We start from the raw sequence: 24,245 nt of genomic DNA on the forward strand, positions 1-24,245 counted from the left end.
ATAAAATACTTCTGAGAAGTCATGCTAATACTGTTTACTAAAAATTCTGCAGAAACAGTTATATACGTAGAAGCTACATTTTAATAAGGCATTTGTATAGTAAATTTAAGCTCTGAAACGTACAATTATGTACTGAAGTTATCACAAAACACCAAATTAACCTTCTTATTCAATAAAACAAACAACTTACAAGCGCGCTATCAAATATTGCAGTATTATTTCAATGTCATTCAAATTAAAATAAAATGTTATAAGAAAAGGTTAGGTACTATTTCATGAGTAAGGGCGTTAGTGTTTTAGTCGCTCTAATAATTCGATTAATGAATACTATTTAGAATGGTGAATAAATAATAGAAAGCATTCAGTGGTATAATCACATCGTTTATTAATAAATGTATCTTATTGCATGAATGTTCATAAGCTAAGGAGTTCCAGCTTGGCATGGCAACACTTGGCGTCCTTTGCACCCAGTAAATATATACGACAGATTAAACATAGGCACGTGTGTATAAGCCAAACTCGCGGGATAAGACGGCGGCTGTAGCTAGTACAATCAGCACCACAGCGGATTATTGATATACCTATTAATTACAAGGATGAGTGTTACAATAAAACATATTAATGTAACATAACAAATGTTACACAAACATGTTCTATGTTATACCTCGTTATTATCACATTGAATTAGTTAAGATGTAATGCTCGTTACTGTGCGGAATTAAACTTACCTAGTTATTTATTAACAATGTTTAATGCGTAAGGTGAAAGGACAAAGCACCACTACTTTAATATTACAAAGTATTATTATAATGGTAAGCAAAGCAGGTGTATTAATACAAAAATATAAGGAATAATGTGTATGTGTGTGTATAAAAGTAGTAAAATAGGTATATACGATTCAACTTCGTACCAGTAACGACTCAATCCCCGATTTATAAACGTATATAAAACTTCTATCAAACGTAAGCGTCTTGAGGATATTGAATGTCCAGAACTGAGTTTTTCTGGTATTAGAAGTTGCTTGTAATGTTAATATACCTTATGAAATGTTAAACAACAAACAAACGGTATCTTTAACGATTTTTTTTAATTTAAATAGTCCAAATGACCGACAAACTATTTATATTATGTATATGTTCTTGCCTTGTTCATTTAACTATGTTCTATAATTTGTTCTGTTTATCAAATCACCCTATGCATTAACCGCGAAAATGCTTATGTTATGTAACAAAAATAGCATTATATATTATTATTATTATTATTATAAAGTACATAACACGAGCATACTCTCTCGAATGGTGTCATGTTACATCTTAACGTTCATTCTGAGAAAATTCTAGTGAATATCGCCCTAAAAAGTTCTCCTTTCAATACAGTTACGACGTGATCTATTAAATTTCTTGTATTTCATTATTACACCTAGACCATTATTGCTGAAATGTGGTCGATAGTTATTCTAGAACTGTATACACACTGCGTACGAAAACTTAATACAGTGGTCATATACCGACTATAAAACGTTACAATTCTAGTACAACTGCCGAAAACATTGTTATTTCTTAGTGCTAACGTGTAAAAAGTTATATCCAAGCTATGTAAAGGCATTGTAAAATTGTACCTAATAATAATATTAACCCTGGACATACTATATAATGTTACAGTAAGATACAATGTAGGCAATATATCCATCTCTAACCGGTAGTGTCATATATCCCTTACAAGAAATACAATAATGAAACACAAAATCATTTTATAGATAGCGTAGTTACATTTAAAAACAAGGAGAACCTCTTAAATATTCACTCATAACAACTATACCGACACAAATAGTACCTTATCTTTTGAATTTGGACTTTTTCCGTCTAATTACAAAAAGATAGACTTGACTTCAACACCAGCAATAAACAAAGTCCTAAAGTAAAGATAGATCTGCGATGGTCATAGTTTAATAGTGGTCTATCTATGAAACGTCAGTCTTTTCATTTAGTTTACTTAATTCAGTTGAATTAATTTGTACTAAGATGAAAAATTATTGCTAATAGGATTTATTTATTACTTTTAAGATTAAAATGTAAATGTATCTACTTACTAAACCGTGTACAACTACAATATTGTCTTTAATAAAAAAGTTTAAAAATTATTTTCTTTTAGGACAATTTTTGGGCGTGCCATATTGTTTTTAAAAGTATATTATTGAAACCACTAGAAAAACCAGTAATTAGAATTTTACACACTGGTTATTAAAAAATGTGACAAAAATAATTCAGTCACATTTTTGCTTAATTAAATAGTATAATAATAATACAGCAACCATACTAAAGTCTAATTTTTATTAGCGAAGCGGAGATTTAAGTGTATTTTGATTTAGAATTGCTAATAATAATATCCCAGGATAAGTCACAAAAGCTTGTGTTATGGGATAAATATACATAGATATTTTTTTTATAAATACATATATAATAAACATCGGAATTACCAAAACCAATAGATTATTGTTATATATTATATCATTTATGAAATATACTAAAAATTTTACAAGTTTTAACTTTATGAATAATTTAATCCTCGACCCTTAATATCAGGTATGGACAGATTTTTTGTAACTAGTGTATGCCCAGTGGTCGAAATTCTACCATAATTAAAATTATAAGTTTGAATATTATATTAAAGTTCCATTGTCAAGTACATGGTAGTGTATTTAATTTTTTATTGATATGCATAACTTAAATGTCGATTTTCCACATTCTGCATTCCTTTTCTACATAAACCATAAGTGTGGGATATTTCATACTCCTCCGTACGCGCAATTTTCATAAAAAAGTGTACAAAGTTTTTGCTTTACATGTATAGATAAGGCCCTGTGTGTTTATAATACATTTCATTACGAAAAGAAATTATTGGAGACTAGCATGAATGTCCCTATAATTGTGCATTGTAAGGTCCAAATTCAAGTGACAATTTGTAGTGCTAACAGTGCAGTTGTAATGAGTAAACAATATCGCAGTGTCAATATAAAAGTACAGACTGTATACTAATAAGGCTCGCCGCAGCCGCCAACCGCGAGTAACTAGTAAAATGGACACCGCAATCGACAAAAAATCCTATTAAAGACTTGGGCGTATGCCCAATACAATTGATACGAAGGTACGCCACACAGCCGGTACCGTGCCATACTGATTCAAGGATATCGGTGTACAGAAATCGCATAATAATCTTTTATCACAAGTCTGAGTGAACTGTACAGGAGTTCTAAACATTTGGCATTGTTACATTTCTAAACGTTACATTCAGATGTACTAAGCAAAATAAACACTTATGATTATCCCAAAATGTGTAATAATAAGAAAGGCTTAAATATTTTAACATTTTTGTTTATACATTTTGGTATTTAACCAGAGGTTCTTTTAGGCACTAAAATTTGTTTATTACATTCTGTTACTGGTTCGCCAAATTCGTAACTAATACAAAACTCGGAGGCATGGTGACTTCTGATGGATATTTTATAAAGGTTTAGTGTCAGATCCATGTGAATTTAGCATGCCAAGATTTCAGTACAGATACAATCTGACAGCCACCGGGGATAAATGTTAAAGACTAGTAATATAATAATACCTATACCCGAAGATCCGGGACTTCATACACTACAACATCAATTAAATGATTATTATCTCTATTACTATGTCTGGTTACATAAACATAGATATTATAAAAATTACGCAAATAAAACATTGTCGTTTTAAAAGCGTACAAGCATAAAACATTTGTTCAAAATTCTCGTCGTTTCTTTGGGTTCTATTTTTACAATAAGCATAATAAAATTACACGTTACATATTTCAAACAAACCAAAGTATTGAACGACAATTTAACACCAAAATAGTAACGTGTAACGCCAATAGTGCCACACGCCGAAATGTTAAAAGCTTAATATAAGTAAAAAAATTATAATGGAAACAAGCACACTCATTTAGACAGCAATGTAGTTCTTTACTCATAATGTGACCACCGATGATGACCGAATAGGTGAAGAAAGAAAATGACTGATCATAATAGTTCCAGAGACATGTCATTTATTACAATTATACAATTAAATTCGTCTAGCAAAACAAATTCACATATGTTTTATACGACAGACCACATATTACCCTATCAAATCCGAACATTGAACGAAAGCGCGAGTCAATTTATTTAAAATACACTACACTACCTACACCTGCAAATTGGTAATTGTGTTCAATCAATGGATAATTAAAACGAAGATTAAAGAATGATTTTATTTTATAGAATATTTTTAGCGCTTGTTATTTATTCGGCCTGAGGGTGTTCATGTACAATGTTACAAATGAACTAAACTGAACGTAACTCAAAATGGGAACTGTCACACATGTCGAACTCATAGAGAATATGTACAATGAACTACAACATGTAACACTTGACGGCTCTACGAACATGTCTCCGGAACTGGGTTCTATAAATAAAATACATAACAAAAATTAATCACAAATGTTCAATTAACGGAAAAAATTAGCACTTACGCATGATACGTTGATCTTTGAATCGATAAACAAATACTGATTTAATCAATTTGTCAGAGTATACAATACTTTTATTTGTACCTGTCATTTGTTGTTAGTCTTACAATAAAAAAGTATAATCCATTTGAATCAGTACTGAAGTGTTAAAACATACGAATCTCCTTCCTGACGAAAAGGAATGAACGTCATGGCTGCAGAGGCTAAACAATTTCCACGAACCTAGTTACATTACATACTTTACCTCAAACCAAACCAACGTTCCCGGTTCAATCCATTTCGAGGGTATGATTTGCACAATTTTAATTGATTGATTGCATTTTGTTTATTTTAGGTGTCAAATTACTCGTCAACAACGACACATAGAGATCACACTCGCCACCAATTTTACACAAAAGCAACAAACTAAATGTATAAATACATAACTTGCCGTGAACAAACATGTTAATACTATCATTAAAGATCATCTGCATTGTTATTTTTATGTTATCAAATTGATCTTAAAGTTGATTTCAAACTTAATAAAACAAAATATTTACATAAATAAAACTTTATAATACTAATGACATTTGTAATGCGTCCGATTAACTCAAATACGTATGTCATCAAACTTATTCGATGTAAATGTTTGTACAAATAGCTGTACCGTCCCTGAGGACAAGAGGTAATCATTGAAGTGAATAAAGACGGTGCTACAACCAATCCAAATTCATAATACTCCTGTGGGTACATGAGTGTTCACAACATACAGTAAATTATAATAATCTAATCCCAATATCATTATTGTAATAAATATTTTTTTCAGTCTTTGGTTCCATCCAGTGCATCGCATTTGTTATCGTATAAATGCTTCGTATCCGATTATTATACAATAGCTAAGGCATAATTTTATTCGTTAATGTAATTACAAAATTAGCTATTGACAGAATTATTAATACTGGCGACACATACCAGATGAAGTGCCCGTTAGGGAGTGACTTGAATAAAATAATACTATAAGACTAGCCGTTGTCCAGTGCGGACTATATTTATATCATTGTTATACATTTTTATTGCACACGTATAATTTTCATAAATCACAGAATGTTCCGCATAAAGAGATCGACTAAACGTAACAAAAAATAGCAACAAATGTTTTGTAGATACGTATTACACGGAGCACAGTCGCACAGGCAATGCAATATACAGAGTATTATATGTATACAGAGTAAATCTTTTAACCAACCGTTGTCAGTTACCCATTACGTAGGAACACAAATATAAACAACACATTTTACATCACCCTGTCTATACTTATAGTGATGTTCACAATATTTTTCATAGAGTTCCTGTTTCCATTTCACTAATACCTCTTTCTAGATAGAGCTAGCGCTCAAGTTTACTATCTGTATACATGCAATGGTCTGTAGTTACAGCACTGGCGACCACTGAACAAGCCCACCGCATCACATGCAACCACAATTCAAACGATTACAACTAAGTTATACAAATATTTACACGAGTTCGGGTGAAGCGAAGTGTTAATGTTGTTCACCGAAGATACAACACTTCATATGTTATGTGTCGTCATCCGTACAATGCAATTGAACTTGGCAAACCATAATAAAATACTCAGGAATGGTACAAACGGAATTTTGAACAATGTGTATACGCGAAAAAGAACCTCTTATTTAGAACAATTTCATTAATGCACTATACTTGCATACGCAACATAAATCGGTTTGATTACCTTGATATGTTATAAGTTTCAATAAAAGCCTAAACTCGGTGACATACAATTATTTTATGAATGGACAGATAACAACTTATTACCAGTTATCTGCCCTTGTGTAATTAAAACAAATCGATTTTAAATGCTGGCTAGAGAAATTGATAATCAGTCTCACATGAATACAATGAAATAATTTGAAAATCAAACCATTATGATGTTACCTACATAGCTGTAGAGTGTTGAGGCCTTGGTATTATTAGCGTAACTGGTCTCACTCGGCTAACAGATCTGGAATATAACGTTAAATTATATTATATCAACTGATTCTCTTGTATTCTGGTACTTTTTACATTAAAGATCATGATAAGTGTATATAAGCTTAATAAAAAGCAATTTTCATTATAAAGTAGGTAAAGGACAAAACACCTAGACTTTAGTACTAAATAAATAATATCCTATATTGGTGTAAAGTTTCATCAAAATCCGTTCAGTAGTTTTTGCGTGAAAGAGTAACAAACATCTATACTTACAAACTTTCGCGTTTATAATATTATTAACACAAAGAATTATATTATAGTCTTTGGTCCATAGACAAATGTACGCCATTTTACAATATTGATTAATTATTATAAAAGGGCGGTAAAGCACGCCCGATTGATCGATGCGGGCATGCGCTGATCGGCGTATCGCGATCTTTCTCGTTCTCGTTGTCTACATTTACATGCACATTTTTTCTGCGTTATCACACAGCGCGTTAGTCTATTTGCGCGTGAAAGAGGGTACAAGTAAAGGCTGCTATTCATATGTAAATAAAGTTTCTTTGAAAAAAAAAAGAAATTAAATTTCTTGCCATTTCTTCTCAATTGAATCTTTATACTGACTGGACGGTAGGGAAAATATTAATATATAAAATTATGTTCATAAGGGGCTAAAATGTCCTAAGTACATGAATAAATAATTTTTGATTTTGATTTTGAAATCTGAATTATTTATTATTAATCCGAAACAAGCTGTCGGATGCTAAGATTTTCTATTTTAATTTATTTCAGGTATTTAGTAGGCAATGTTGATATCTAGGGAGAATATAAAAAAATTGAATGTCCTACAAGTATAAATGATTTTTTATTTAATTTGAAAGGAATAAAATTTTCGTACCAGCAATGGGCCGACGAGGACGAAATCCGCGACTGCCGTCGGGTCCGCGAGGCGTTCGGATGACTACGACGCGCGGACCAGCAGATTCCTCCTGCGACGCGGTCCGCAGCCGGGCCAACAGTCGCTCAGGTCTTTCACGTGGAACCTTGCTGCTGACAATGTATATTTTTTATTATAGCACAGGGGACAAACGATTTTGAGGTTCACCTTACGGTAAATGATTACTGTCGCCCATGAACGGCAGGGGAATTTCATTTGTATAAACAAAGTAAAAACATTTTAAATAAAGTACGCGTAAAAATTCGAGAATCTTAGAATAGTGAAAACATGTTACATAATTTCGTTATTAACGACGTTGTAACATAAGATGTTACAACGTCGTTAATAACGAAAAGAATCTGTTAAGAAAATATAAATTTCTTCTTTAGTTGTAAGTCCAGCAATGGCATTTCCAAACCAATATAATATTGAAACCTTCAAAAGCTTATTCCTTCTTAATAGGCCGGCAACGCACTTGGAATTTCCCTGGTTTTGCAGGTGCTCATGGGCGGCAATAGCTTACCTTGAGCTCATTTGTATCGTTATAAAATCAGTAAAAAAAATCGGTTCCCAAGCATATAACTGCTTTTACTTCAATAGTGTGTAAAGTCCCTTCAACCGTTAAAGGGACATTCGTTTTTACTAACCTAATTTTCACCACATTGCAAGCTGACGACTTTCCGTTCCTGGGGTTGGTGAGCATGACGAACTCGACTGTGTCACCGGGCTGGAGTTCACCCGAGTTTCCGCGAACCTCCGACATATGGAAGAACAGACGACGATTTTCCTCCGACTCGACGTTCAGGAATCCGAATAAGCCTGTGAATCGGTAATTATTCAAAATAAACAAACAGGGCACGGCATGTACACTACATTAAAGCTTTTAAGTTGGTTGCTCTAATTGACTACCTAAATAATTTCGCCACAATATACCGTATAAAATATTTATTAATTACTTAATTACATTGTTGACACCAGGCTCGAGTTATCCTAGCGTTGGCGAGAAATAAAATTAGGTGGGCTTACTTGTAGGTAGGTCTATATTTAAAAAAAAGTTAAAGTATAACCAAATTAGTTTGACACAATAATTCAATATCATTTTTTAATATATTTGTCCATGGGAGAAAATAACGAGATAACTGCGAATAGGGATGAATGGAAGGAAAACCATATTACGCCGTCCCCAAATAAATGGTATAAGGAAGAAGCAGATGATGGTCCATCTAGTGAGCTCCCATTTTTTGTTGCTAATTTCCACACAATAACGTCAACGTTTTTCTTTGAAGCGTTACTGAATAAACAATGGGGAGAGTGTAGAGATCGCTTCAAACATGCGGAGGACTTATGAAGCAGCTGAAGGTCACAATCCATACCTGATAGATCGTTTAGAATTTTAGTAAGTAGTTAGTGACACAATGTAAAATAAAATGTAAACAACTGTTTTTAATGTGTTTTAATTATTTAAAAGTTATAAATAAATCACCTTTAATGGCGTCCACAGTTGCGCGGCGCTTCTTCCTTATTGGCACAATATTGGTGGCCCTTCCCTGCAAGTCTGCTTGGAAAGTGACCGGATCGCCTACTTGCAGTATCTCGCGCTTGCATGCTAGACCCATAATACCGAATTCGTACGACACCCGTTCTCTATCCTGTCCCTGTAGATCCTGTTGAATTATACCTGTGAAACCAAATACCTTTGTTTTATTTGAGTATACTAGATCGGGGAGGGAGGAGGGGGCGTGTACCATGTCAGGTTGACCTGAGTGCAGATCCCCCCTAATCACCATCGTGATAAATTCCTGGTGAATTTGTCACGTCATAGGCATACCGTGTTTTGTCTATTTGACATAATAATATGTAGCGAATGTATGTTATTCACTTCAGTACAGTGCAGGACAGTGAATGTAAATATTCTAAATTTGGCAAAATAAAGCTTTATTATCTATTTATCCTAAAGTTACAAAGCAAAAATTGATTGGCACAAATAACTGGAGGATAGAAATACATATGCAGATAACTATATTCAAACATTACCCTAGCAAAATTAATGTACACATGTTAAAAGAACTCACCGGAATAATGCGCTTGGTCAGGATTAAGAGCTCGAAGGGTTCTGGTCACAGTGCCGTTGAGAATCGGCTCTAGGGGTTGGGCGAGATGTACGGTGCCCTTGGGCAACACGCGAACCATTTCGGCACTTGCGCACCCGCTCCCCGAACCAGCACGTCCTACGTAGTACTCCACTTCGCCGCCGAGATCGAGATCATCAGGATTGCCATTTAGATTGCTGGAATGGAATATAATAAAAAAAATCTTAGCTTGTTTCGTCATTTTCGAACTATAGGTCATCAGAATTATCAATTAGGTGTAAGATTTATAATACTGAAATCAATTATTATAAATATTTATAATAATTGATAGAGAATTTAATTCGTTAATTTCAAAATAATTTATTAATGTAAATGAATTAATATTTTATTCATATAAAAGAGTCCAGTTTAGTATATAGATTCAATTTAGCAATTTACATAGCAAGAAACTCAACAGATTTTTTTTAAAGTGAGTTTTTTATCCTTTTAATTATATAAGTCTATGTCTAATATTAAATGAAAATTTCGAACAAATATTGCCCGTTCTCGGGTAACTACAGAAACTATATTTATAATTATTATCATTTATTACAACTACCTAATGTAATCATACTTGAAAACATACAATAATGATAAAGAAAGAAAAACCATTGCAAATATAGACCAAGATTGAAGATTCAGATCTGATTTTTTTTCTTATAGAATGATGGCACGTTTATTCTTTATGCTGAGGCTATGTCCAATTAGCTGTTTTGAGAATTCACAATAATTTTGTGGTGCATAACAAGGAATTTAGAACTCGCAGTTCACCAATCTATTAAATTTATAACTCAGACCCATACCATTCAAATCTTAAAGATGTAAGGGACATGGGAATGAAGTAAGATATGGTAAAATATATATCTTCTACAAATAATTCAACAGCCAAAATACTTATAACATAAAAATAAAAATATAACATAGTACTGGTGGTAAAAGCTAAGACATCAAATATACAGATAAATATCAACTGATAGCTATACAAATAACATATGAGAAAAACTATTATTGGGTTTTATAAACATAATAGAAGCCAACAAAATTTTAGACTTTCGTCTGCGTGTAAGAACGCGCTAAACTTAGAAACGGCTTAACTGTTTTAGGTGCGGTTTTCTTGCTAATCATCACTTAAGTTTTAAAGTCTATTTTAAACCAATCGCTTTACGAACAAAAAGTTAAACTATTATTATTCTGATTATCACGGGTACAAACTCGCAGCCTCTGCAAATATGTAATAATTTAAAAAACTGTGCGTTTAGCGATAGGAATATTATAGCATATGATTATGCATACTTTATTAAATTTATTAGCATATTCATAAGCATTCATTTATTTTATACTTTGAAATTAGAAATTAGACAAATATTCATCTTTCGCATTTAGTAAAATTTAATACTAACTATTACCTTCATAATATAATATACACTAAAGTTTGTAAGTATGGATCTTTGTTACTCTTTCAAGCAAAATCAACTGAACGGATTTCATTGATACTTCAGTAATATAGCTTATGCATCAGAATAACATACAGGCTATATTTTTTGTTTAAATTTGTATATTGAAATTTAACGCAGGCGAAACCGTAGGCACAGCTTGTAAAATAATAAGTTAATGTATAGTTTTGCCCAAGTTTGCCTTACCATACTACATGTTAACATTAACTTCGCTACACTCTAGTAGAAACAAAGATCTACGCTATAACTGGGACTAGTGAAATATACAGAACAAAAGCAAGTAGAGTTATATAAATAGATAAAAAATTAACAACAGACGCAAAATAACAATACTAATACTAAAAAATAGAACAAAACTAAGCTTACAAAAATAGAAATGCAATGTTGCATGTGATGTCGACAAAATGCAGTATTATACTACACAGTGATATACATATATATAACTGATCGCTGTCTGTACTGTAGAAAGATGTAAGTTAACTATTATTGGGTATTTATTTTTAATATTTTTTATTGGGTAACTTTATTAATATCTTTCAACCCAAAAGAATAAGTTTTCAATATTCGTCCGTTCATCTGTGCATGATTAAATAATTTGTGTGCGGTTTTAACGTACTGTAGCAAGCTACACTTAAAATTCGTTACGTTATTTTGATTGATTTACAAAAAAATATATAAGGGTACAAAATCGCAGATATAAAATAAATATATATATAAAAAATCAACATTAAATCACAAAAAGCACATAAAAATACACTGCAAAACGTTAATTTATACTATACTACTACATAATACTGAGAAAATATAAATGTAGACAATAATGTCGGTAGAAGGTCTAAAATTATTTCTTCATCTTGGTTAAAGGATAAAAAACGATTCTAAAAAGTATTATTTATCGACGCAAAGCGGTTTAATTACTAAAAAATGTTATAAAATAGTAATTATCATAATCAGTAAGGGCAAAATATTTTATATATACATTTATAATAGTTTGTCCTTACTACATAATTAATAAACGCACAGCCTAAACTAGGGATTAGAACCTGAAATTATGACAACTGATATATTTAACGTATTTATGAAAATCCACAATCAAACTTGATATGGGAATATAATTTTATTTAAAGAAACATTTAATTTACAGTAAATTAAAACATACTTTAGTTGTTTAAAATCCGCCTATATTCAATTATTTTTTCTACCTATATTTGTCAAATTGCTATTAGCGGACAAATATAGGTAAAAGAAAATATAATATATATTCAGGTAACCCAATAATCAGCTTAATGCTATTTATAACTTTACAAAGCACAATATAGTATACTATTTGGCATTTGGCATTAATGATTATATGTAATAATTATAATGAAACACATTGATAGCAGTACGGGGTACGGGGTACGGGGTATTGATAGGGAACAATAATTGGTGGCTATTTTTTTTATCATAACATATATATTAATATAAATTAACAGCAAATGAACAGCAATCTTGATAGCATAAAATTTATAACTCTATTCAAGTAAAAAATAGCAGTTATATAATGAAGCCATATATAAAACATCGCGAATATAATACTTTTATGTGTGTGTCAAATAAATGGTAGGGTGTGTGATGTTTTTTATAGATAATGTATTTTTCATGGATAATTAAAAAAATATTAGTAGTCTGCATTCCTCTATATAAAGAAACTGTAAGTGTGCGAGATTTTATACTCCTCCGTCATCGCAATTTTCGTAAAAAGGGATAGTCTTTATTTGCCATATTAATATATAAATATAGTTTCATATTTCAGTACACACCAACACAATTTACATATGATTTAAGTACGATATACAAATCCCTGTAATGCATTATTAAACAAAAAAATATTACATTTATATATTTTAGGTACATACAAAGGAGTTTTAAGTATTGATACCCACCTAAAGTGAAAGAAGACTTCCTTGGTGTGATCTGCTGTTTCGATGAAGCCGAATCCGTCCTTCAGAGCGGCAATGAAGCCTTGCAAGAGCGGGCGCGATGTCCCCACATTATTACCGGAGTTCCCATTGCTTGAGTAAAGCTGAACTACGATTGACATAGCTGTAAACGCTTTTGTTCTCTTGACCTGTCATTGATATAAAATAATTTATATATTTATATGCTGTATATAAACATAGTGTTACATCATTCTTAACAAAGACAGGTAATTGAAAAATAACAAACTGTAATAAATGAAAGAGTTAGTTTATATATGAGTTAGTTCTACATGTACAAGACATTATATTAAAATTCGTCTCTCTGTTTAAATTTCCTGTTCCACCCACTCGTATTATTTTTCAATATAAAAGTTGTTCTTCCTCATAATACAATCGATTTTCATGTCAAATTTACTTAAGATGCGTTCAGCCGTTTACTTATGATTCTAATGAGAAGGTAACCAACAGGCACACTTTTTCATTTATAGTATTAATATGGACTAATGTTTCATAACATACCTGATAAACGTCACAAAGCACTTTATCACCAACACGCGGCACGACTTTACCTTCACATTTTTTAGCCATGAAAGATGCCGATTTCTTCGATCCATTAATTTGGCATGAGATAGTACCATTATAATCCTGTATAACATAAAAAACATTAATACAATTTTCTATGTAAATATTCAACAGAGCATAACATGAGTACTATCAATTAGTAAAAGGCAGCAAAAAAGTATTTCAGTATAAGTAATATTTTTAAGTTGAAATGTAAAATGTGAAATTATCATATCTTACATTTACTGTAATTAGAGTTCTGAGGCATGACACAGAAGTCTTTAGGAAGAACAACAAAGAGGGGTACCACAAAATGCCTGATGCAGATGTTTTCGGTGTTGTGGTAGTTATATAATAAACAAAAAATAAAATAACTTATTGAAATCGCCTAACATTCAAAGATAATAATTAAAAATGAAAATTACGTATTGATTTTATATACTACATAGTGTCTCTGTCTGTGCCACATATGTCATTGTTCACATTGCACGGCAAAGTGAATTTAAAATTATTGTAGCCGGGTATAATTTTAGAAATTAGTAGCGAGTGAATTACTAATAAATTATGACTTAGTCATAATTTATTTACATGGCTTCATCTTGGTATTACGCTGTTTGTAATTTTAAAGTTGCAAAATATGTATGTTTGTTATAAAAGAGCCACAGTAAATTGTTATCTATTTCTTCTCAGTTAAATCTAAAGTCTACAATACGACAGGTGTGACGACAGGTTTATAAAGAAATTACTATTTACGTGCTTGCATTAAAATAATTACATGTTTTTTCGTTTATGTAACTGGAAACAAGCTGACGTACCACTAATATCATAAGTGATAAATGTCGCCTACATACACGAACAGGATCACTGACATCGCGTTATCATAACCTGTATTTAACTGTTACTACTAAGTATATTTTTCTATGGCATACGCAGTATATTAATAAATTTATAAAGAAAATATATATGCATTTTTTTCTGCTATACAATAATGTTTATAAACAAAAATCTTGGTACCATACACTTGATGCCATTCTGACAAACAATCAACTGAATAGTTACATTTAGATAAAATAAATACATATTCTAATGTTAGCATTAGACAATTAACTTACAGATGGTGAGCCCCTTGAGGGGCTAGACATAGAGTTGAAGACCTGTGCCTCTTTGGTGACCACACCGCGGACATTGCGCTCAACCAGCGTCTCGAACTGAACTGTACCAGCCGGTAGATGCTTGATACGTATTCCGGACTGACGAGTATTACTCATATTGGAGAACGTAGCCACTGGATCCACGGTAAATTCCACCTATAATTAATTTCCAACACTGTAAATACTATATCAAACTTAACTTAACTTATACATTATGATAATATTATGTATGAGCTCCTTATATTTTGACGCTGCTGATAGTTCGACCGCCTGTCAATGTAATATAATATTATCGTGGTAAATATCTTTAATATGTGTAAAACACCATATATATTTTATAACTATGTACGATATACTATGTACTATGTTAACGAAAACATAGGTACGTTTATTAAATTGGTTTTTGTATGTCGTAACTATAATAATAATTTTAAATTCAATACATATATGATGTTATTAAAACATATCCCGTATAAAATATATTTAAATCAAGCGTCCAAATCTTAAAGTTGAATTATCTTTAAGTATTAAATTATTGATTGTTTATATAATTATTGTATTTCATTCTATAAATAATTTTATCGAGATAGAAGTATATTTTTTTATCTTTATTATATATATGGTGATATAGGTACTGTCGTAATAACGATATTCATAGAACTCCCGCGTTGATAGAAAATATAATACCTTACCTCATCACCAACGCTAAGTTTGTGTCCCATGCGCAGAACTTCAGCAAAATGAAAGAACATATTCTGTTCCCTGTCAACACAACGAATGAACCCGAAACCATCTCTTAGTGAACACACAATGCCTTGCTCCCTTCTGTAATGTCATACAAAGATTTCCATAGTACACTCACACATTACACTCATTATTAAGAATTACACTCATAGTTTCTTATTGTAGCATAATTGTAGTCAATAAAGAAATTGGTTTAATGGGTCATTTATCTACGATTCCATATCAGTAGCAACAACTGTCAATACAAACGCTTAACATTCCCACATTTAGATAAGTATATGAAATAGAAATTAAAAAAGCCTTTATTCATATTCAGACTGATGGTCTCCTATTGATTTAAATTGTTTATTTCATTTATTTTTACTGACAAAATTTCCTATCATTATGTTACGATTATTATAAATTTTCCATTAATTGTCAATTTTCTGTTTCTATTTTCCAGCTTGCCATTACAAGTAAGATATTTTAATCATTTATGTATTTATGTGAGAGATTTTTTTTCTCTATCGCATAAATGCATAACATATCCATATTCATATTTTGTTTTTATTCTTTGCACAAATATTTTTTCCCTATCATCTATTAGTACATTTGACAACGTAGCAGGATAGGTGCTTTGATGAAGATATTCAGTGGACACACAGCAGTAAATATAATATACTCTTGGTCACATCAGAGTAGTATATACAAAAGATTCGAACAGAATACCATTGAGTTAGAGAAGCCGGGTGGTAAACGAGGCCATGTCGCTTTAGATTTAATAAGAATCAGTAAATATGATTAGTTACTTATGTTCAACCTCACAATGATTTGATTTACTCGCGAATTGTCAACGAGACCATCAATTGGCATTCAAAGTGTGTCACTGACAAATCATTCAGGCGCAGTGCTCAATAGCACAGTTGGTAGGAATAAATCAATTGAATTTCACAGTTCGTATCCATACAATCTTTGATCTTTGATGATATTAAAGTTGATTCAAGATATTCCGAATTTATGTGTTATTGTTGAATTTATCGATTTCATATTTCAGAGAATTTTTCTGTAATTCAAATCAGACGAGGTAATAAAAAGTTTAGGACAATGATTAGCCTACCCTTTCAATAAAAATATAAAGATTGAATGAGTGGTCACAAAACCACCTAAACTAATTTTATGACAACTATTAAGGGGTTTTAGGCGTGTAAGCCGTAACTAACAAACTCACTTTCTCATTTATAATATCAGTTACGATTCCTATTAGTCAGTGGCAGTATCAATAAATGTAGTTTTTATTAATAAAATTATAAATGAACTGCGTTACATTTCTCCCGTTGAACAGTTTTTTTATCAACATTGTTGAATAATATTTTTATAGCAACTCTGCCGCTATTGGTTGGAGCATGATATTACATACCCTACACCTTTCCTCGATAAATCCAATACTATATAGGTTCAAAATATTATTGATAGTACCGGAATTCACCCCGAAAATCCAACCTCACAAACAACTTAATCACTTTATAGTATTCGTATAGACAGATGTACATATAACAATGATTTATTATACATGTACGGTACAGTGTTGAATACAAAAGAATATAAAAGATGTGACACTCGTAAAGTGACACACAAATAATGTTCAGTGTACGTTATCAATGGTACGGACGGCGACTTCCGTAGTACCATCATTGCAGGCCCGCACCGACTGAATGCAGTCGAATCAAAATGATACAGAAATGCATTAACAATACAGTCAAACTGGTTTTAACACCAATGATTCTATGGTAAAGAAGGGTATTTACTATTTGTTTATTTACCATACAATTATTTGTGCTAAAACCTGTTTCACTATATTAATAATGTGCACCAAACGGGAAAGTTTAATAATAAGAAACAGGAATGATTTAAACAGGTACACTTGTGTAAATGTGGTGAAGAAATTTAAAACCTTTCATTACTTGAATGGTTTTAAGAAAGAAATTATTTGCTTTGACGGTCTAACCGGCTGAATAATTAACGTAATGTTACGATGATACGACGAGGACGGATATCTTTAAATAATAATTAATCTAGGAGTGAAATAGCGGATGAAAACTTTTTGTAATACATATTTTTGGAAATTTAATCACACAGATTATGAAGGCGTGAGGTATTGTTAACAATGGAAACTACAGGCTCCGTTGATAACCCGTGGCCTAGTTTACTGCTCTAAATTAGCCCAAGAGGACTACAGTTCAAATCAGGACGACACAAAAAAACTTTGTGAGTGAATTCATATTTCTGACTGACTCTATGGTGTGAAGGAAACTCCGATAACAAACTAAAAATTTACTCTCGAGGCGGCAAATAAAGTGTGCGAAATGTGAGTGTGTCGACTGGCGCGTTAAATCGACAACTGCCAACCGCGTCTGGGCTAACAGTCGGAACGGTATAAATGGCCTTATTGATAGCAATGTTCATCGTATGCTATTATCGCAGACCAATGCACAATTATATTAACAAACGTAAAAAAACAACAGATTAGATTTGTAGCGGTACCATGCATGGTAGTTATAAACTTACCGTTCTCCGGAAACATTAAAAGATTCATCGAGCAATGAAATATTTGTAGCTCGCTTCAACTGGTCCCGTCTATCTGTAGCTACTTGGAATTGCACCCAATCACCGTGACGCAGAGTGAACTCGCCGCACTGGTCTTTATCGCCAAACGGTACCTTTGTGAACAATATTATTATTATTATAATATATTTCCTCTTTTTATATGTATTTTATAGATGACAAACAAGCAGGCGGACAACCTGACGGTAAGCAACCATCTCCTATATATAAACAATACCATGTACCATCACATCATCATAAACTAACTCCCCTCTGATCGACCACCGTCCAATTCAAACAGGGAACGAATTTTGACAGCCTGAGCCGAATTCATATTCGAATCGCTAGTGATGCCCTCAAACTAAAGTCGTATCCTACAGGTGGAAGTTGGTCTTCATCCGTTTGGAATGTCATCTGCACTCGCCCCCTATCGTGCAGTGAAGCTGTAAAGGCCACCAGCACAGAGTAGTTTGAAAAAAAATATCGCATTATAACATGTATTGCCATTACGAAAGAGTAACATGTTATGCCTCTATACCCTGTAATTTTACAACTCCAACCTTCCACTGAAGCATACTTGACAAAGTAAGCCGTTTGGCAGCTTCAATAGGTGTGGCTGATGTACCCCAGACTTAATACAAGTCCCGATCTGGTGGTTGTTTTCAGTGAAATACCAACTCACATTGCACTATCCATCTAAAATATTGTAATAAACATTTATTCAAATCTAATAATTGGTCATAAACGAATACTTTCGACATGGTTTCATACATAATGTTTATTAATTAGATATCTCAGTATTTATTAGCATAAACAGAATCAACTTGCTATCTTTCTACGATGTAGGTCCCTAGTATGAAGTTAATGTGTACAAACGTTATGTTAATGATATTGAAGCGTTCGAGGCATGACGCATTACACCCAATCATTCTATCATGTAGGGTAGACTGTTCGGCGCCGCCACACAATTGCATAGTGTATAACCTTGTTTACAAAGTTGATTTTATTACTTGTTACAACGGCCACGCGCGGTCGTCTGATGGACCTATGTGACATGATAATCAAATCATATCTGGACTCGAGTACTTCCCTATAAAATTGTGTAGCGTAACCCCACGTAACGGAAGCGCGCATGAGACACATCGGCAGCGAAACATATTTAATAACAATACAGTAACTCATACGTGTTATATACCCATTAGTTTTGCATCTACCTGCAGATTAAATTGGTCACTACAAAATGATTGCGAGTAATAATGGTTGGTTTGTTCGTCAGACCCGTGAACGAGGGCTGATTATAGGGACTGATCTATTACAAATGCAGCATTTAACTAAACCGGGAACAGGCATATTTCTTGCTTACACTCACTTCTTGAATACTTACCGAATAAGCATTAACCTTTTTTTTTTTGTGTTTTTGTAAATATTATTCATACCTCTACTTCAGAATGGTCCGCGGCGCGGTATCTAATCCTCCCCGGTAGTGGATCATTTTGTGGTACACGAACCATACTACCTCTTTCTAACGGCTTTAATACTTGTCCACGCATGATCTCAGGGCTTACATCTTCAAACACCACTGAACCACTCGGCATTTTGGTAATATGGCATGCAACCTCCTTGCCCTGTTACAAAACAGTGATTTCATTATTTTTAAGTTAAATTCAGAACAAGAATGAAGTACTTTAACTAATATCACATATAATTAAAACATAAAATGAATAAGTAAAATTGTCTGTTTGTGTGTTAAGTTTAAAATTAGTAGGAAATTTTCACAATATGTATAATAATATTATTCAATGTCACCTAATGTTGTATTATACACTAAATAATATTAAGTATAAGGTTCGAAAAAACATGTTGATCCAATAAAAGTTATAAAATAACAAATAGTAGAATTATTTGGGACAAACTAAAACAATATGGTTAGATACAAATATAGGCATCTACTACTCACATTTCTTGTTTGTATAATGAATTCAACATCATCACCCAACACCAATTCCTCTTTAATTTTAGTTTCAGAATAATGAAAGAATATCTCTTTCACGACATCAGCTCTTTCAATAAACCCAAAGTTCTCTTTCATGGAGCATACAACACCGTGGTATTTAACGGGGTGTACAGGATTTTCGAAGCGTACATGGCAAGCCCCCAACGTGCCCCTGAAATAGTGTCATTATATAATAAGTAATAAAGTTCTAAGTCAATTACAATCAATCCTTATTAGAAACTTAATTACCTTTGATTAGTAGCAATCTGAAAACTAACAGCATCCCCTGTATGCAGTGTGACATTACCCTCGACATCATCCTTTGTGTAAGGCAAGAAGAAACACTCCCCACGATTCTCATATGAAATCCTGCCAGTGTTGTCACCAGAACCCTCTCCTTTAACCTCCGTAGTGACAGTACCCGTAACACGAGCCTCACTCAGTACCTTTATACAAATTTGTTTTAATGTATAGAAATATATGACTAACTCTTATATTTAAAAAAAATTACATAGTTATAATCAAAAATATTTTTAAAGTTACTTTTGCTTAAATCATAAAATTAAAAAATATAGTGAATAGTAGATTCACTATATTTTTTATTTTCAAGTTTTTTAATTATTAAAATATTAGTAGGTACAACCATATTTTTTTACAAATACTATTTATAAATAATAACAATAATAAAAATCTTTTATTATAGTCTCTAATTTGTGACAAATTATTTATCTGGAAGAAAGTAACAATAAAAACTACTAATTAAAATATGTTTATGTAATTTGTGGAAGATTTTCATTTAAAATCATTGAAAGAAGGATTTTTTATTCATAATATTTGTATTTTGTTCAAAATAATGCAATAACATACCACTTCAGGTGCTATCTTAGTAACATTGGATGCAATGGGTTTCCCAGTACGGCGATCATATGTCATTTCAAATTCAACAGGATCTCCAATTTTAAGATGTTCAATGTTACCAGTGAACTGACTAAAGTGAAAGAAAAGCCGAGCCTGTCTCTCACAACACTGTATAAATCCATAAGAGTGCTAGAATGTTCCAAAAAATTAGTAATATATAGTTGTTTATGAGATATGCATAATCCATCCCTCATATCTGCATCTGAATCATAAACATATAATAAATAGTATTATATGTTTATGATGCAAATGATCAATCACCTTCAGTCAAACCTTGCACTTATTTATGTATGTCAAAACCTGTTTTACAGAAAAACTGCTCTGCAATCACTTTCTTTATATCAGAGACAAAGACTGCAGTTATTTAAAATTAGTTTCATTTTTAAAGATAATAAATATATGTAAACATTATAAAAAATAATATAGTATGTTTTAAAAATTACTGAGTCATGTTCACATGTTACCTTCTTAATTACAAGACATTATATTGTTGTATTCCATAAAATTAGATAGTTATTATTTACATTTATACTAATGATACTATCAGCATTTTAAATCAAGTTCTTATATTAATATTATTAATATGTATTAAATTTTTAGGTTATATTTAATAAATAATTTAATAAATAACCCGGAGAATTGCTTGAAATATTCATTATGCAATTACATGTGGTACTAATTTTAAATAATAATATCCACAGTCTGCATTAAATTTATTATTTATGTCATATACTTAGTATTTAAAAAAAATCATCATTACTCAGTTATAAATTAGTAACAGTAGATATATAAAAACATACCAATAATTTTTCAATAATCCCTGTCTCTCTAATAGGTGGATGGTTCATAGAATCGTACTGGGATGAGGTGTTATTTGTAGAACCTGAAGAGGAGTATACACCGGCAGAATCTCCCATAGGGCACCCATCCATATTGTAATTGTTCATTGAAAAGCGATTACCTCCACCCGACTTATTAACATTATTGAAATTATCCCTCGGAGAACTGGGGTACTCACTGCTGTAAGTACCTTTTAACAAAGCATACCAAATTAGTGATAATTACAAACACATGTGTCTATGCTACTAAGTAATAGTCAGGTATAGTTACCGTTGCGGTATGATTGTTTGGCCTGCATGTTGGGGTGCTGAAGGTCAATTATATCTTGCAAAGGTGATGAGTGTGAATCTGGCGGCTGGAACATTTTCCACTGAGAACTACTGGACATTATCCCTTGATTTCTTCTTCCTTTTATATAGGTCAAATATTGCAGTAATAAATATATATCACAGAAAAATGTGTGGTGTCAATGTTTCTATTAAAAGTATCAAATTAATATTTTATAAATCAAATCACATTTTTTGTTAGTCTTTGTGTTCTCGAGAACACGGTTGAGTCTATAACGTAAAGATCACAATTTAACACCAAAACTAAGATTGTTGAAAATAAAACTACATAAATGTTACACTAGATCCTCAGATGTCTTCAATGCTTGCTGAGTCGTAGCTCTGGAGAACATTAGACCGGTCGGTGGTGGAGGTAGGTAAATGAATTATTTTGTTACTATCTATTCTACCAGATAATGCCGATATTCATAAGCTGCAATAGAGATTTCGATTATTACAAGACTAATAGCGTTAAGACGATTTCAAATCAATACAAAATAGTTACAATCACTGCGGATTTCAACAAAGCATCGCGTCGAATTATTGTTCTACATTTTATTATTGCTATCTAGGTAGACATCGGCCGCCCCAACCGTGCGATCTGTGAAATTATAACGCCGAGCGATGGGGGTCTGTTCAAAAGATACTTCAAATAAGGCAAATATCATATCACATACGATACTATACACTGGTTACTAATTTTGACCGAAATAAATCATGTATATTTTGAAGCAAATGAGTACAAAACGACGAAATTATTAATTCTCACCACGACACAGCATAGCACTGACGACATACCGCCATATTGAATGTCAACTTTATCATTTTGATCAGGCCATACAAAATGTAAAATTCGACGAGTTTCAAATATTTATTAACAGTCATGAATTATATATTGCAACAACCCAGATATAAATATATATTAAAATTTCTAAAATTTTGTGCTTTTTTTTAACTAAATATAAAGCGACAATAAAAATGTGACTGGTGTTTTTGTAGTTGCGGCCGGTAAAAAGAGGTTTTACTATTTATTAAATAGAAGTAGAGTTAATATAAAATAGCTGAAATTCATTGCTCTAAATATTGCAAAAGTAATATAATAAAAAACTTGGTCAGTATGATTTTAACTTCGAAATTTAGTGTTAAATAATTTGAACGAAATTTAACTAGTACTATCTATTAAAAGAGAATTCTTATATTTTATTTTCATAACTTATACCGCGATTAATAAGAGGAATACAAAGCGTATTTTCCTAGATAATATAGGTAAATGAATTCAATTGAACATGTGAATGAATTAAGAAAAAGGAAAATGGCAACATTCACTTGCAAAATGTCATCAATTATCGAGTTTATACGAAAATGTCATTGTCAGCAGCTGTCACTTCTTTTTCTTGTAGTTTTACGGCCCTGGAAACTCCCTTTCCGCCAATCTGTCACTTCGGAACAGTGTTGGCATCTTAAAAATAATAGTTACTTAGTAGAATATGATGAATATTCTGCTAAGTAACAATTATTTCGATTTCGAGGATTCTTGACGACGTACTAATAGTAAATTGGCATTTTATAGCTATGCAGTAGATATTATGAATAGGGTATAAACAGCAGACACGATTTAATATGGAATAGCTAGAGGTGTAATATTCTGTTATTAACTAAAACTAATTAAAAAAATAATAAAGTATTTCGTATTTTAAAAATATATAAATTTTTATAATACGAATTACTTTTTAATTTTTTTTATTCGTTATTAATTCCGCATAAAACCGCTTCCAATCTTATGTACCTTTCGTATAAAAAGTACCTATACCATTTTAAGATAAACTTTTGCTTAATTTACAGTGAATATTAAACTTTCATATGACACTAGTGACCCTTCCCAGCTTCGTATGCGTTACAAATATTTGAGTTTCTCGGCTTGTTTTATAGGTACTATACATATAACACGCATATATTATACATATAAACCTTCGTCTTGAATCACACTATATTTTGCTGAAAACTGCATTACACTCCTTTGCATATTTTCAAAGATATAAGCGAACAGACTTCTGAGATGACTTTGTTTTATATCTACTACTATGTAAAGATAAGTTGTGTAATGATATTATAAGTTGATAATAAAATTAATTATTAAGGTCATAATTAATTTT

At 31.8% G+C, this 24,245-nt stretch overlaps 1 protein-coding gene across 6 annotated transcripts; it reads right to left on the reverse strand.

Moving 5' to 3' along the window:
• Window positions 1-3,605: 3,605 nt before the first annotated feature.
• Window positions 3,606-22,943, reverse strand: LOC131849338 (cold shock domain-containing protein E1). Of its 6 annotated transcripts, none has more exons than XM_059199385.1 (18): window positions 22,862-22,943; window positions 22,393-22,525; window positions 22,037-22,174; window positions 21,727-21,956; window positions 20,876-21,055; window positions 20,258-20,454; window positions 19,973-20,180; window positions 19,452-19,640; window positions 17,980-18,131; window positions 15,384-15,516; window positions 14,653-14,847; window positions 13,499-13,624; window positions 12,944-13,128; window positions 9,508-9,722; window positions 8,919-9,113; window positions 8,083-8,254; window positions 7,397-7,548; window positions 3,606-6,529 (listed from the first exon to the last, which is right to left on the reverse strand). In XM_059199385.1, the coding sequence occupies exons 3-18, from the start codon at window positions 22,152-22,154 to the stop codon at window positions 6,513-6,515; spliced, it is 2,664 nt and encodes an 887-aa protein (XP_059055368.1). In that variant the 5' UTR covers window positions 22,155-22,174; window positions 22,393-22,525; window positions 22,862-22,943; the 3' UTR covers window positions 3,606-6,512. The 6 variants fall into 6 exon arrangements, with proteins under 6 accessions (XP_059055368.1, XP_059055367.1, XP_059055369.1 ...); XM_059199384.1 differs by having other exon boundaries at window positions 22,382-22,525; XM_059199386.1 differs by having other exon boundaries at window positions 7,397-7,545; window positions 22,037-22,525.
• Between the last annotated feature and the right edge of the window lie 1,302 nt (window positions 22,944-24,245).

Source organism: Achroia grisella, unplaced genomic scaffold, assembly GCF_030625045.1.
Source record: "Achroia grisella isolate CSIRO2021 unplaced genomic scaffold, CSIRO_AGI_Agris_v1 utg640, whole genome shotgun sequence".
NCBI lineage: Eukaryota > Metazoa > Arthropoda > Insecta > Lepidoptera > Pyralidae > Achroia > Achroia grisella.

Bases quoted from the DNA above. Each gene is read 5' to 3' on its own strand.
- LOC131849338 (XM_059199385.1), bottom strand. From the start codon at position 22,154: ATGTCCAGTAGTTCTCAGTGGAAAATGTTCCAGCCGCCAGATTCACAC. The intron at 13,625-14,652 runs GTAAGTTAATTG...TATGTTATACAG, and splicing joins CCTCAAGGGGCTCACCATCT to GATTATAATGGTACTATCTC. The intron at 7,549-8,082 runs GTTAGTAAAAAC...ATACATTGTCAG, and splicing joins TGCAATGTGGTGAAAATTAG to CAGCAAGGTTCCACGTGAAA.